General features: G+C 46.4%; 3 protein-coding genes across 5 annotated transcripts in view; all 3 read right to left on the bottom strand.

The window, feature by feature from the left end:
- Positions 1–12,768, bottom strand: part of TRAPPC3 (trafficking protein particle complex subunit 3) — a 114,959-nt gene extending 102,191 nt beyond the window's left edge. The window contains exon 1 of the mRNA XM_063355780.1: positions 12,761–12,768. The gene's annotated coding sequence lies outside the window, so the exon portion shown is untranslated. The remainder of the gene's footprint in view (positions 1–12,760) is intronic.
- LSM10 (LSM10, U7 small nuclear RNA associated) lies at positions 230–1,396 on the bottom strand. Of its 2 annotated transcripts, none has more exons than XM_063355782.1 (2): positions 1,310–1,396; positions 230–760 (listed from the first exon to the last, which is right to left on the bottom strand). In XM_063355782.1, the coding sequence occupies exon 2, from the start codon at positions 751–753 to the stop codon at positions 382–384; it is 372 nt and encodes a 123-aa protein (XP_063211852.1). In that variant the 5' UTR covers positions 754–760; positions 1,310–1,396; the 3' UTR covers positions 230–381. The 2 variants fall into 2 exon arrangements, with proteins under 2 accessions (XP_063211852.1, XP_063211853.1); XM_063355783.1 differs by lacking the exon at positions 1,310–1,396 and adding an exon at positions 1,255–1,288.
- OSCP1 (organic solute carrier partner 1) lies at positions 1,368–12,774 on the bottom strand. 2 transcript variants are annotated; one of them, XM_063355767.1, is made up of 11 exons: positions 12,641–12,773; positions 10,857–10,886; positions 7,042–7,196; positions 6,167–6,334; positions 5,469–5,549; positions 4,772–4,875; positions 4,264–4,392; positions 3,649–3,718; positions 2,729–2,868; positions 1,972–2,035; positions 1,368–1,588 (listed from the first exon to the last, which is right to left on the bottom strand). In XM_063355767.1, the coding sequence occupies exons 1-11, from the start codon at positions 12,750–12,752 to the stop codon at positions 1,472–1,474; spliced, it is 1,170 nt and encodes a 389-aa protein (XP_063211837.1). In that variant the 5' UTR covers positions 12,753–12,773; the 3' UTR covers positions 1,368–1,471. The 2 variants fall into 2 exon arrangements, with proteins under 2 accessions (XP_063211837.1, XP_063211838.1); XM_063355768.1 differs by lacking the exon at positions 10,857–10,886 and having other exon boundaries at positions 1,371–1,588; positions 12,641–12,774.
- Positions 12,775–13,232: the final 458 nt, after the last annotated feature.

The raw sequence follows: 13,232 nt of genomic DNA on the forward strand, positions 1-13,232 counted from the left end.
GCCAAGAGAACAGACCACCAGCCCCCTCCCAGTGCAGGACCAGCGTCTCCGGCTCCTGTGGGCAGTGATGCTGGCAGCAGCAGGACTCCAGATCTGTGAGCAGGGGAAGGCAAAGCTGCAGGACGGCTGCGGCTGAGCAACAACCACAGAATCCAGCTTTGGCCAAAAGGGCTTTGTTTGACCACCAGAGAAGGGACACGAGTAGCTGCCAACAGAACAGGAAATGAGCTGAGATCACAGACCCTTCTAAGTGGGGTTATTAATTAAAAAAAAAAAATAGTAACCCTGCTCCCCCACAGGCACCAGCCAGGGGAGCAGCAGAGCCCCGGGCCGAGGTGTGGAGGTGGCTGGCAGTCCGGTGGAAGGGGCAAGTCCGGGGTCTCACTTGTGCTTGGCGCGAGGGAACTCCTTCCTGCCCTTGTCGCGGCCCCCGAAGTAGCGGACCCTGTGGATGGCCTGCAGCTGCTGCTCGATGGTGGTCCTGATGTCCACCTCGTCAGGGATGTGGATGTAGCGGACATTCCTGCCGGTCACAAAGAGCTCATCCAGGCATGACACCGTGCCCTGCCTGTCCGTGAAGGTCACCTCGGCCAGCCGCACGTTCATGAAGGCGTCCACGTTAGTGACGCGCCCCGTGGCTGTGCTCTCATCACGGAGGTCCACCGTGGTGACGTGGCCACGCAGACCCTGCAGCAGGATGACCAGGCTGTTCTCGGCGATGGTGCGCTCCTTGACAGAGTGGCTGACCTCCATCGCGCGGCTGTGGCGAGGAAGAGGGAGATGGCGGGGAAGAGGGAGATGCCGTGCTGCACCCCAGCGGGGCGCCCACCTCCACACTGCCGGGAGACCCACCCTCCTCTCCTTGCACGCTCGTATACAACGCACACTACCCCTCTCCCAAGTCACTCCATGTGACCCCCCTTGCACAGCGCGGTCCTCGCTCCCTGCTCCCCTTGCACGCTCACTGAACACGGCCCCTCTCCCACGGGTCACTCGTGTTCTCCACGTGCCCCCCTTGCACGCACATACAGACTGTCCTCCCTCCCTTGCACACTCACCCCTACGCTGCCCCCCATCCCCTTGCGCTCTGCAGGCCCCTGTGCCCGCTGCCTCCTCCCCTGGCACACTCACCCCCTGTCCCCTCCCCCTGCACACGCACAGCCACCTCCTCCCCTCGCACCGCTCCTCCCCGTGCACACGCACTCCACCGCCCCCCTCCCTCGCACGGTGCCGCTCCCCGCCTTGCACGCTCACCCGCCGCTTCCCCCCCGCGCACCCTCAGGCCCTGCCTCCCCCCTCGCACACTCACCCGCTCCCCCCCGCACACCCGCCGCGCTCCCCGGCGGCAGGAAGGGGCGGCCCCGCCTGCGCACTGCGCCCGCCCCCCGGCCCCAGCCCCAGCCCCGGCCCCGGCCCCGGCCCCGTGCGGTCGCCGCTCGCAGCCGGGCTGTGCGCAGGTCTTTAATGTCGCTCAGAGCCCGTCCATCAGCGCCAGCAGGTCCTCGCCCTTCCCGGAGCTGGCCGGGCGCGGCTCCGCCACCTCCAGTTCCCCCAGGATGCGGGAGAGCTCCGCCCGCCGCCCCGGCTCCTGCGGGAGAGACACCGCCTCAGCCCGCCGGCAGCGGGCACCGGCACCCGAACCGCTACTGGGCTGTACTGGGACGTACCCAACTGCCTGCTGATGCCCTTGAGCCCCTTTAAAAAGGGCTGCTGGCGTCAGGCTGTCACCGCAAGCAGGCAAACGACCCAGTTCTAGCTAAAAACTTGCTGTAATATTTGTCAGGTTTCAAGTTCTCTTATTAAATAGTCACCAAATCCACAGGCTTGGCAGGAAATACTGCCATTACTTATTCATGAGCTTAACTGAAGTGGGAAAAAAATGTATTTTTTAAGTAACTAATCTGGGTGAAACTCGGCTCTAGGCAAGGTAGGAATGATGGGGATCAAAGATCTGAAACGCGCTGTACGTACCTGCGTGGCTTCTATGTTGATAACCTTGTAAGATAACTCCTCTGGTCTAGTCAATGCAGCGTGTCTTGATTAAAAACATGGAAAGAGTGCTTAATCTCATGAAGACATACAAGTAAATCATAAAAATCAGATTTCCTGAGGCTCCCATCGGCATTATTCCTACTAGGCAGATTAATGTACCGGCCCCAGTTTGGAGACTTTTCCCTGTCTTAGATTTTTTACACCAAGTGTAGAACAGTGGCAATATCTCTGCAGTTGAGATTAAAAGTAGGTAAAAACATTCTGCAGAAAATACGTAACAAAAAGTCTCCCTTGTGCTCCCTGCCGGGAGAGGGCTAAGTTTCAAGCCCGTCAGGCTCATCAGCTCCATCAGTTATATTCCTATCTCTGAAATATGTAGATGTATTTGGGGCAGAGGACAGTGAAAAGGGCTGAAGGGATGTCTCTGTTACACGGGACAGAACTAAGCACAGACGGTCACCTGCTGCTGACTGCCAGTGTCACTTGGAGGGAATGCAAGGCTGACCATCGAAGGAGACACCAGCAGGGAAATGGCTTGCCTTGCCGCCAGCCTGAATAACAAGGTCAAGCCAGGGAAAGGGCTCCTCTTTGTTCCTGTAGGGACCATCCGGACCAGAATAATACAATGCTAAACCCCCTGCTGTTCTGTTCCTAAAGCTGTTCTGGGCCAGCGTTAGTCTCCAGGGCTGTCCGCATGGCACTACATCACAGACCCCAAAGAAGGACTTGAGCGTACTCTTCCTCCTCGTCGGTTGTGAACAAATTCAATCGAAATCCCGTCTCACTGCCACCAGGTGTCTTGACCTCCAGGCCTCCCAGCAGCCTGGCCAAAAAGTCCATTTCTTCTTTAGCGAGAGGGTTAGGGACTGTGTTCTCCTGCAGCAAACAGCAATGGGTTCATTGGTCAGGTTACCAGAGGTGAGGACTGTAATAATTTCTGTGTTTTCTGTTATTACATAAATGTTCTTCAGAGTGATATAAATACATTTCTGTATTGTTAACGGTACAGATTGTGCAGATAACTAGTAATTATCAGCTACACTTTAAAATGGTTGCTTGAATTTATAGACCCAGGACAAGATAATTTTCCAGCTAAATTAAACAGCTGAGAAATCTGTAACACCAGCTTTCTGTTTTCTGAAGAGATTAAAATAGGAAGCAAGAACACCATTGCATAAGCTTGTGTGTAAGATTCTTTAGGAAAACATGCCCTTCCCCAGCTCAAAAGGGACTGTGGAGGATTGGATGGGGCTCTGAGAAGAACAACAGAACAGGTTCCCCTGAAGTTATCCATACCTGTAGACAAAAAGATGGTTATTGTTTCCCTGAGAAAGGAAATGAATGAAGGGGAAGACAGCACAGCTGTGTAGTCAATGATTTGGAGATGACGGATGGGGGTGTTTCATTCAGTGACCCCATCTACTAAGACAAGGGAAGCAGAATCATAGAATGGTTCGGGTTGGAAGGAACCATAAAGATCATCTAGTTCCAACCGCCCTGCCCTGGGCAGGGACACCTCCCACTAGAATGTAAAGTCTGGTAGATGTGGTGAAACTGCTCAAAGGAAACGCTCCCACCATGCGTGACCGGCTGCAGCACTCGCTGACACAGACTAGTTAGCCAGTTAACCAGGGACAGGAGCAGAACAACACTGACCTTCGCATGGGATGCCAAGTTTTTGGATGATCCTGACATATGTGTCTCTACTGGCCGGCTGACGCTGTACCTAGAGGGAAAAACAGAGAGGAAGAGCAACCTATTACTCGTACGGGATACAGGGACTGGAGGAAGCAGCACAGTATCTATGATTTTATTATATCTTTCTGAAGACTGTAAATAACTGAAATGAGAAGTTACAGTTCAGTTTTATGGAGTATTGAAGCATTAAAACGTGTGAGCCACAAAGCTGTAAGAACAAATGCTGCTCTCTTATTCTTTGAATGGAAAATTACAGTAAGACAAACATGAAGAAAAGAAAGGATTTCTTGAATGCAGCCAAAATTAAATTACATTTCACATAATATGCAGCACCAGATGAGAACACTCTTTACTCAGCTCTACTTTAGACATAAATCAAACTTTTGCTCTTTTCCACAGCTCTTTATGCACATCTGTCCACATGCATTCTGTTTCAGGACATCACTTTGTAAAAAAGTCAGGCTGAGAATAGCGAAAGAGGCAAAAATATACAAGGCTGAAGATGTGCTCCTGAACCAATCCAAAACCATCAACATTTACTTCATGTTTCTATGTAGGACAAAAATTACTTACATATTTGTTCCAAGTTTGAGGACTCTGTCTCCATAAAGATCAAAAGATCCTTCCCTTTGTGGAGTAACATAATTTCCATCAGTGGTGAACTCCGTTCTTTTAACTTCATCTCCATTGTGATTAAACACCCTTAAAAACAAGTCATTATCGAAACATTTAGTAGTTTTATTGCTGGTTTTCAGCACCGATTTCCTGTGCTTACTGCACAAGAAAATGGGGAATAAAACCCTATTCTCTATATTGGTAAATGCCTGTTTTATAGGATAAATTACTAATAGCTAATTTGCTAGAAGAGAGAATGCCGGAAATGGCTTAGTATTTCATTGCTGGGTGACTTAGTCCCAAATCCTGCCCTTTAAATAGCACTCACCGGAGGCTCAGCTATCTGCGCAACATGAACGACAGTCTAAGCTCGAGTCCTATCAGACCTCTGGGACTGACTGCTCCTCCGCGAGCAGCCACACACGCAAGGCACTGCCACCGGTACCAGCAGCGCTTCAGAACCCACCTGATGAGCCCTGGAACTTCTGTACCCCAAGGAACAGGGCCCGATATTGGCAGCACAAAGCGACCATTAGAGTTCTGCACCTTATCCTTCAGAAAGATAGAAACCTGCAAAAGAATATTCCACCTTTGAGAAAATCTATTGCATATCTTCTGATCCGAATGCTTTGAAGTCTGACCTTGCAGCCTTCCTGACTAGACTGGGTAGGCTTCCTAGAGATTTTGATGTATACGCAGAAACGATGATACAGGCCAAAGCCAGTAATGTAGAATTGTGGTCCGGAGGATAGGCACGCTGATCTAACATTAAAAAAACCCAATAAAATATATAAAATATGCACTGTTTTTGCACTCGAGTATGATCAATTTATTTGGAGACTATTAAGCCCCATGATTTCAAGCTCAGGTTCTGAGTTTCGTTTCGTATCATGTTTCTACTAAAAGGAAAAACATATTTATCACCTAGCAAATCTGTACTAGTGGAGATTCCTTTTTTCATAACATGTTAGAATTACTGAGTATTATTGTAGTAGATGTGCTCAATTTGTGAAATTTTGAAGACTGAAATTACAAGCACACTGAGATGGCTGAAAAGCATAAGTAACAAAACCAAACCCACAGTGTGATTATAACAAGATACCTTCATATTCTAGCCACAAACTCCCTTTCATTCTTACTGACTAGCTGTATTGGGCTCTTACCCTTATGTGCATGTCCTGAAAAAAAATGAGGAGTGTTTGCCTGATGAGCTGAAATTCACCAGCAGAGAGACAGCTGTATGTCTGGAAAAGAAAAAGCATCAGGTAAAGCTTTGCAGGTGTACCACGTCCAACCCAGGTAAAGGTGGAAATAAGTACAGCAGAATACTGCTGGCCAAAAATGGTACGTGTGTGGCAGAGGTGTCAGAAATTATATAAGGGGGCTGCTGGTCATTATCAGTAATTATTCTCCATGACTAAGAATCTGATTTAATTTCTGCTGAAGTCAGTGGAGACTGATCAAGCTGAATAAGCAATGTATTGATTTAAACCGGGCCAGCAGAAAACACTTGACTTGTAGGCATCTCCCCCTCCAGAAGCCCTCTGGAAACATTTCATGACTTTCCAGAACTTTTAACGCTTTCTGAAACCAGTTCCCTTTGACTGCGACACTCATGTTCTTTGTCCAAAGAATTACAGCAGTTACATGAGCAAAAGTTGCTAACTGGGATGCCAATTTGTTTCCCTCGGGTTAAAAAGAAGAAAGGTTATTTGGTAGGTTCTCTGACGTTGAGAACTTCTCAACCTCCACACTTGATATGGCACTTACTGAGGTAGTAGTCAGTCTCCAAGATTAGCTTGAAAGAGAAAAATAATACTGAAACCACAGTGTGTCCCGCCATTTCTCTAAGGAGTCTTACTTCAATCAGCTGTCGGAAAGTCTCATCCACCTGGTTCAGAATGCCCGGGGAATCGCATATGAAATCCTTGATGGTGTCCAGGTGATTGAACGTGACCAGCAGAATGTCTTTGGGCCGAGGGCACAGCAGCACTTGGTATTTGAAAGCCATAGTCATAAGGTCATACAGCTGCAAAGTAACACGGGGAAAATTTGGTTCCGCCACAACAGAGAGAGCAACATGGCCCAGGTAACTTCACACTACTGGAGAAAGGGATTTAGACACTTAGGCCAGCACCTGCCTATGGTAAGAAGAACCATTTTAGCTCTGTTTCCTAAGAAAATAAGACCTCTGCAATCACATCGCCGGCCCCCCTGCTGGTCTCTCTAACTGCCTTTAAAACTACTGCCAATGTCAACACCACCAACACCCGGGTAGAGGTCTCTCAGGTAATCCAGTTCCTGCGATTTCTTTCAAAATTGTCTGCTGGAAATACTGTTTGCAGGCAAAAATTCTAACACCTGCAACTGCAAAACAGTGAGCATCAATACAGAAATATCTATATTTATACACACTTAATTATATGTATATAATTTTAATATATGTAAAAAAATCCGATAAACTTAAAGAACGCCTACTGAACCTCTTAAAACCAAGCATTTAGCTTTTAAAGCAGAAATACTTAGTCCTGAAGTATCTGTTACTACTATGGATTTCCCCAAAGCTTCCTTGTCTGAGAACCATTTTACAAAGAAAGCAAGTGGAAAGAGGGCTGTTACAAAATGCTTCAAAATTACAGTGACGTAAAGCCACGTGCTAATTATCGCAATCAGAAACTTGTGAATGGCAACACAGAAGTGCAGCATAGTCAGGACTGGGCAGGTGGTCTTCTTTACCTTGTCCATGCTCGCCTGGTTCAGCCTCATGATTGAAGCATGCGCTAGCCGGTCGTACACCGTTCGCAGAGCTTTCTTGGAGTAGAGTTCCTGTGGTTTAAACAGCTCTTCCATAAATTTTTTATTGAACATGGTTGTGATGATGTCATTCATAACTGCAAAGACAAACAGTCTCTGTTTTTTGCTTCAGAAACAGCACATTCATCTGATTCATCCCACACTGAGAACTCGGACACTGAGAGCTGCGAGGATCGACATGAATGCTTACCTGTGAAAACTAGGAACAGAGCCACAAAAGATAAAAGGAGGAGGAATGTCATTTCTTAGCGTCAACATTTTTCTCAACCCCACATTGGTCTAAGCGAGCAGCGTGATTCCTGCTGACTGTCTCCAGGGGCAGAAACACTACCTGAGCTGCAGACAACAAACCCTGTTTTCCAGTGGGAATAAGACTGGTTTTGTTGCCTTACTTTTACAGCAACGGTTAGCACTTTCCCCTTTTAAAATAATTTTTTTATAGGCTACTCTGGCATGTATTATCTATAAAAGCTACAGTTTTGCTTCCCAAGAAGACTGTTTTGCATGACTCTAGATTTTTGCAAACTGTAGGTAGCTGACTCTGCCTGTTCTCTCTTTAGCACTATTTGGCGCTATTGGTCAATTTTTCCTTCTAAACAGAAGCTCCTGAATGATTCAAGGCTCTTTGAAGTATTTGTGTTAAACGGATTAACGCTTGACAAGTATTTAAGGAAGCATTTATAACACTGGCATCTATGTCAGGCCACCCAGGGCTCTTACAAAAGTGCAGACCTCCACACTTCCTTCTGCATGCTTCATAAACGTTCCATGGAATTGTTATGTGACTTACTCAAGAGTAGGTAGAGATCAGGAGTGCTGAGTATAAGGACCGTGCTCTGGTTATCAAGCTTTTAATGCACAGAAGATAGAAGACATTTTGCAGTGATTCAAGGAGATACAATACCTTAGCTTTTGTGCTGGATCTGATACTTTTATCGTATACCTGATACATTCCACAGAGTTATCATAAATAAGCATTTATTTCTCTATCAAAAAATGTTAAATAAAAAATTCAATTCATACATTACTGTACAAGCATGAATTTTCCTAAGCAGATGACCGTTACCGAAGCTCATGCTGCCAGCTGATTCTTATGGATTAGAAAAATCTCAGCGGAAGTGATAAAAAAAGAAAAAAAAGAAAAAGTGAACATACTAAACATACTCATAGCAGTAGTGATCAGCTATTTGAAGCCCTGCTATAATTATTCATTGGTGGGTTTTCACAACTGTGGTACTGAAGATACACAAACCGCCAAAAAAAAAAATTAATGTCCCAGTCACTTCATCTTTTCTTAGGGGCTTAACTCTCTGGGGAACACGGCTAGGTACGCTGTGGGTGCTGGGAACCAGGACACGGATAGGTGTTTTCCTGTGGGCAAGTGCCTTCTGAGGCGATGCTCTCTCCCTACTTAAACCTGACCTTTACAGGTCTTCTCCTGCACTGGCGTACGCCACTGGTGACACACACATCTGAGCAGCCATTGCACTCCACCCAGTGGGGCTCACTGGTTCCTGTTTTAAGCACCCAAACGATACAGGCAGGTCTCAGCTCAGTTTCTGAGCAGCATGGATTACAAATACACCTAATTACAAATGGGAAATAAATCCCTCCCCTTTCTCCCTTCTTTTCAAACAAACTGTCCATAAAACAATCCCTACTTGCAGTCTCAGGCAAAAATCCTCACTTTTTTTCAGTGGAGAAACCCCAATATATTAGTATTAGTATGTGTTAGTATATATTTCATTACGCAAGCAATCAGTTAGGACAAAAATAAGAACTTTTGCCTTATACTGCGATCAAGAAAAATATTTTTTTTAAGTTGCTTGCATATGTTGTCCACACAAAGGCTTCTCCTCTGTCTTCGGAGAGTCACTAATAACCAAAACTGTCAGGAGACGGACAACGTCCCAGTACGCTGACAGTGGCTGGTAGATATTCACAATGGAATCAGAAGATCTGTGTTAAACCAAACACCAAGCCTTACATAAATTATCTTCTGAAATTAAAACCTCTTCTATTGGCTATAAAAAGAACTGAGAAAGACATAAAAAAAATAATGTTAAAGGGCAAATCTCACATGGTATGTTTGATAATGACACAGCAAAGAGATCTCAGAGCACAGGTAGTCCCTAGGGAGGTGTTTACACCATTCTAACAATGGAAAATAATAGAGAAAGGAGCTCACGGAAAATGGCACGCGAAGCAACATAGCATAAAAGCAATTTAGCAGAGAGGGGTTTCATCGACTGGGATGGGGAAAGGGAAACGAAGTATAGACAATGCGATGGACAGAAGAGAAGCTGAGGAGTTACGGTGGTTTTCGCCTACACGTGCCATGTCACCGGTGACAGACACGTTCCAACATCTACTGCGCTTTCACGTAACATGGCTCGGATGCATGACATGAGACTGGAGTCTTTATGTCTGTATTATGCTCATGCTTCTTGGAGGACATTCAGGCAGCAGAGGGAATGTTACGAGTCCAAAACAGTCATACATTCTCCTTGCAATACATTTATAGTTAGCAACAAGGTCAAAGGCAGGTGAAGCCGCCTTCTCATGGCTTCCTCAGCAATAGACTCAGCTAGTTACTCTATCATACCTCTTCAGAGACCGCCTCAAGAGCGGTGTCCACAGGCAAACTTCTCTCTCACAAGAGAAGCTGATTGGTCAACATGGGATCTCCATCTGTGCCGCTGCCATCTAAATGTGACAAAGCGGGCTTTCATACAGCTCCTCATCATTTGGATGTAATAAAAGAGGACTACGGAATCTTTTACACTTCTGAGATATTAAATGCTGGAAACAAGCATTCTTGGAAACAGCACATAATGGTAGCAAAAAAAAAAAAGTCAGGGCAAACTCCAGGATATCAATATTTACCTCCAGTAAATATTCAAAACCTACAAACAATGCTTATTTTGAAAAACATGAATTATAACCCCCATCTCTCTTAAAAAAGGGCTGCTCAAAAAGACACTGAAAGTTCTAGTTGTGCTCACCTAGCAAAAGACCTGAGAGAGTTGAAGAGATTTATTTCTTCATCCAGCTCCTTACCACACCCTTGCTGGAAGGTACCATTTCAAGGCAGAGGCCAGAAGGAAGCGCACACTCACACCTCAGCTGCTCCACTGAGAACCTGATGTCCCAGCTCAAACCCACCTTCAGGCATAATTTCAGTCAAGAGGAGCTTGGCTGAAGTGTGGGCACCCGCTCCTTTGTGATCGCTCTGCTGCAGGGTGGTGACCACTAGCAGAGACGGATAAGCAGCTAGGATGGAAATGCCTTAAATCTTTCCTGGAGTTCACCTGTCAAAACCCTAAGCAACGAATTAGAAAAAACTTTAGAAAAATGCAGTATACATAGTATTCCTGCATTTAAGCAGAAAACCCTCACAGTGCTCACAAAATTATATGCTTGCATTAATACAATGCTAGAAAAATAAAATATAATTTTGGCTAGAAAGACCGCTCTGATAAAAAGTTTTGATCTATTTATAGTCTTGGTTAAATTAGCAACTTATTTTTGAAGCCATATGATTTCAAGATACTGTTTATTTTTTCTAAGAGCTATAGTTAAAGTGCATTTTAATGAACAGGTGAGTATTATTATTCATCTTTGACACTATGACTAGAAGGCTGCAGGAACAGCATACAGTGTGTTCACGTACAATGAGCCTCATGTGTGCATGTAGTGGTGTTCGTCTACTGCATGCAGCTAGAAGATTACAGTACCTCGTTTCCTGTCCACATCTGTCCATTCATCTACACGAAGCATATAAAACAAAAACATCAGTTCAAGAAGTAAGAACAATAGTTTCAAGGAGAATAAAAGAAATAAACTAAAAAAAAATAATCTAACTAATGGACTTTGTTTTTTTCTCATCAGCATTCAGCACTTAACAAGAACAAACTCTTCTGTTACTTGACATCTGTCACTTCCAATGAGCACACAAAAGACGAAACCGTGCCCTCCCCTTGGAAAAAATCTTGTTTATTCAATGGAGATAAAATTTTACCCTTGATTGAATCTTAGCACGTTTTGCATTTAGCTTGGAAAGTTTTCAGCTGTTTTTTGCACTTACAAATGAAGAATATTTGAGTGAACAGTTTTAAGCACTAACAAACACCTCGGTGTGAACAAAACCACATCTCAGTAAAACTAATGCCTGCTTTTTAAAAGATAAAACACATGTGTGGATAAACTAGCACAGATCTAATCCTCCTGCTGAGATACTCCACCAAGTATGGCTCTAAACTTTGACATCTATGGACAGTAGTAACCTTTTGTCAGCTCATTCTCTGAAGACAGGCATGAATAATTAAAAATCACATCGCTGTAGTGAAGCCTTTGCTATTGTTTAGCACTTCTTCATACCAGATAGGCAGGAGAAGGAAAAAACGTAACAACCTCTTCAACACTGGGTTAATATTGAGTTGATTTTTTATCACAAAATACTAAAGCTTCCTGAAGCACATTCCCCATCCCATGACAGAAAGCTGCAAGAATTTTTAAATGCAAAGCAGTTTTAATTTATAAGTGGTAAACAAAGAGGTGCTCAGCTGTAAGCTGTAATTTTTGTGCATGCATGTGAACACACAGGGCTCTACTTTTACAATAATTTTGACGAAATGATAGACTGAGAGGTTTTTACAAAAGGGTTTCAGGAGCCACATTTATGTTATTTGAAGTTTTTCTTAATTGCGCATGCTGCTTCTGCATAGGCTTTACAAAATAGTTCCTGGAAACTACTTCCGATTGCAAAGCAATCTGGTCTTCCCGAAACAGCTCAGGACCTGGACTGAGATGCCTAAATCCAGAGTAATTTTGATTCCAAAAGTATATTTCTGAAGCTCCAACCTTTGAAACAAGTGCAGAAACACTGGAATATGTTTCAGTTTCTACCTTATCTGTATGCATTTCACAAATTAGCTTCAGTAAAACCTTCAGGGAGTTATTAGCACAGAAACTTCCATGGGAGCCGATTAACTCAACGAGCTTTACTTGAAATTTAAGACAAGAAAAACACACACGATTAATTTCTGTGACAGAGCTGTTAAACCGTGGCGAGGAAACTACTTGCCGAAGACTGCTTTCGACGCCAGACACTGTGATGCTCTGTCACTTTTCAAGCATCCTTCCAGTAACAGCACTGCAAGTACATTCGCGTTTATTCCTGTACTACGTTAAGAAAACCAGCCCCACAGGCGTGAGCGGCCCGTCGCTTCGGGGGGCACTGAACCCGGCCGGGCTTTGGAAAGAGCCGAGAGGGAGGGCGGGAGGAGAGGCGGCCCCGGGGGACAGGCACCGGCACCGGCAGCTGTGGCAGTGCCGCTCCTCCCGTCCCCCGGGGCCTCCCCGCCATCGCCAGCGACGTCCCAGCGCTCTGCTCGGCCCCGGCTCCGCACTCAGCCAGGGAAAGGCCGCAGGGAGAAGCCCCGCACGGAAGGGACAGGCCGCGGTACCCCGCGGCGGGCAGCCCCCGGCGCGGGCCCGGCCCCGGCCGCCCGCCGCTCACCTTTGCGGGCCTTCTCCCCGGGGATGCTCTGGGCGCGGAGGCGCTGGTCCAGGATGTAGAGCATCTCCCCGCCCAGGTTGAGGAACAGCAGCGGCAGCGTCCGCGCCGACATGGCGACCGCCGGCCCCGCCGCCACCGCCGCCAACGTTGCCGGGCAACCACGGGGCCAATCGGGAGGCGCCGTCTTGGCCGGTCGGGGCTCGCGCGCTCAAGCCCCGCCCCTGTGCGTGCGCGGCCCCTCACAGGGGTGTGGATCCCAAACCGCCTCTGGGTCAGGGCTGGTGCTGAGCGAACCGAAAGAAGCGGTAAGAAAACGGTTGAACTGAAGTAATTTTGATAAATAAGGAAGGGCTCGGCGCAGCCCGGGGGCTGGCGGGATAACCGTGCGTACCGCGGCCGAGGGCAACACAGGGAAGTCTTGCTGAAAGCCATAGAAAAGGGGACACCATAATCATATTGGTAATTCTTGAGAAACCATTGGTGGCGGGTTTGGTGTAGCACACACAGTGGCCAAGTCTGGGAGGGATGGAGGGATGATTGCCAGAGAATGAATATAAAGGTGTAAGTCCACCGGGAAATTACAGACTTGATT

The sequence above is a fragment of the Chroicocephalus ridibundus genome, chromosome 19, assembly GCF_963924245.1.
Source record: "Chroicocephalus ridibundus chromosome 19, bChrRid1.1, whole genome shotgun sequence".
NCBI lineage: Eukaryota > Metazoa > Chordata > Aves > Charadriiformes > Laridae > Chroicocephalus > Chroicocephalus ridibundus.

Coding starts and splice junctions, on each gene's coding strand:
- LSM10 (XM_063355782.1), bottom strand. CDS start 753: ATGGAGGTCAGCCACTCTGTCAAGGAGCGCACCATCGCCGAGAACAGC.
- OSCP1 (XM_063355767.1), bottom strand. CDS start 12,752: ATGTCGGCGCGGACGCTGCCGCTGCTGTTCCTCAACCTGGGCGGGGAG. Junction 4,876..5,468: donor TTCAGGACATGCACATAAGG/GTAAGAGCCCAA, acceptor ATTCTTTTGCAG/GTTTCTATCTTTCTGAAGGA. Junction 1,589..1,971: donor TCAACATAGAAGCCACGCAG/GTACGTACAGCG, acceptor TCTCTCCCGCAG/GAGCCGGGGCGGCGGGCGGA.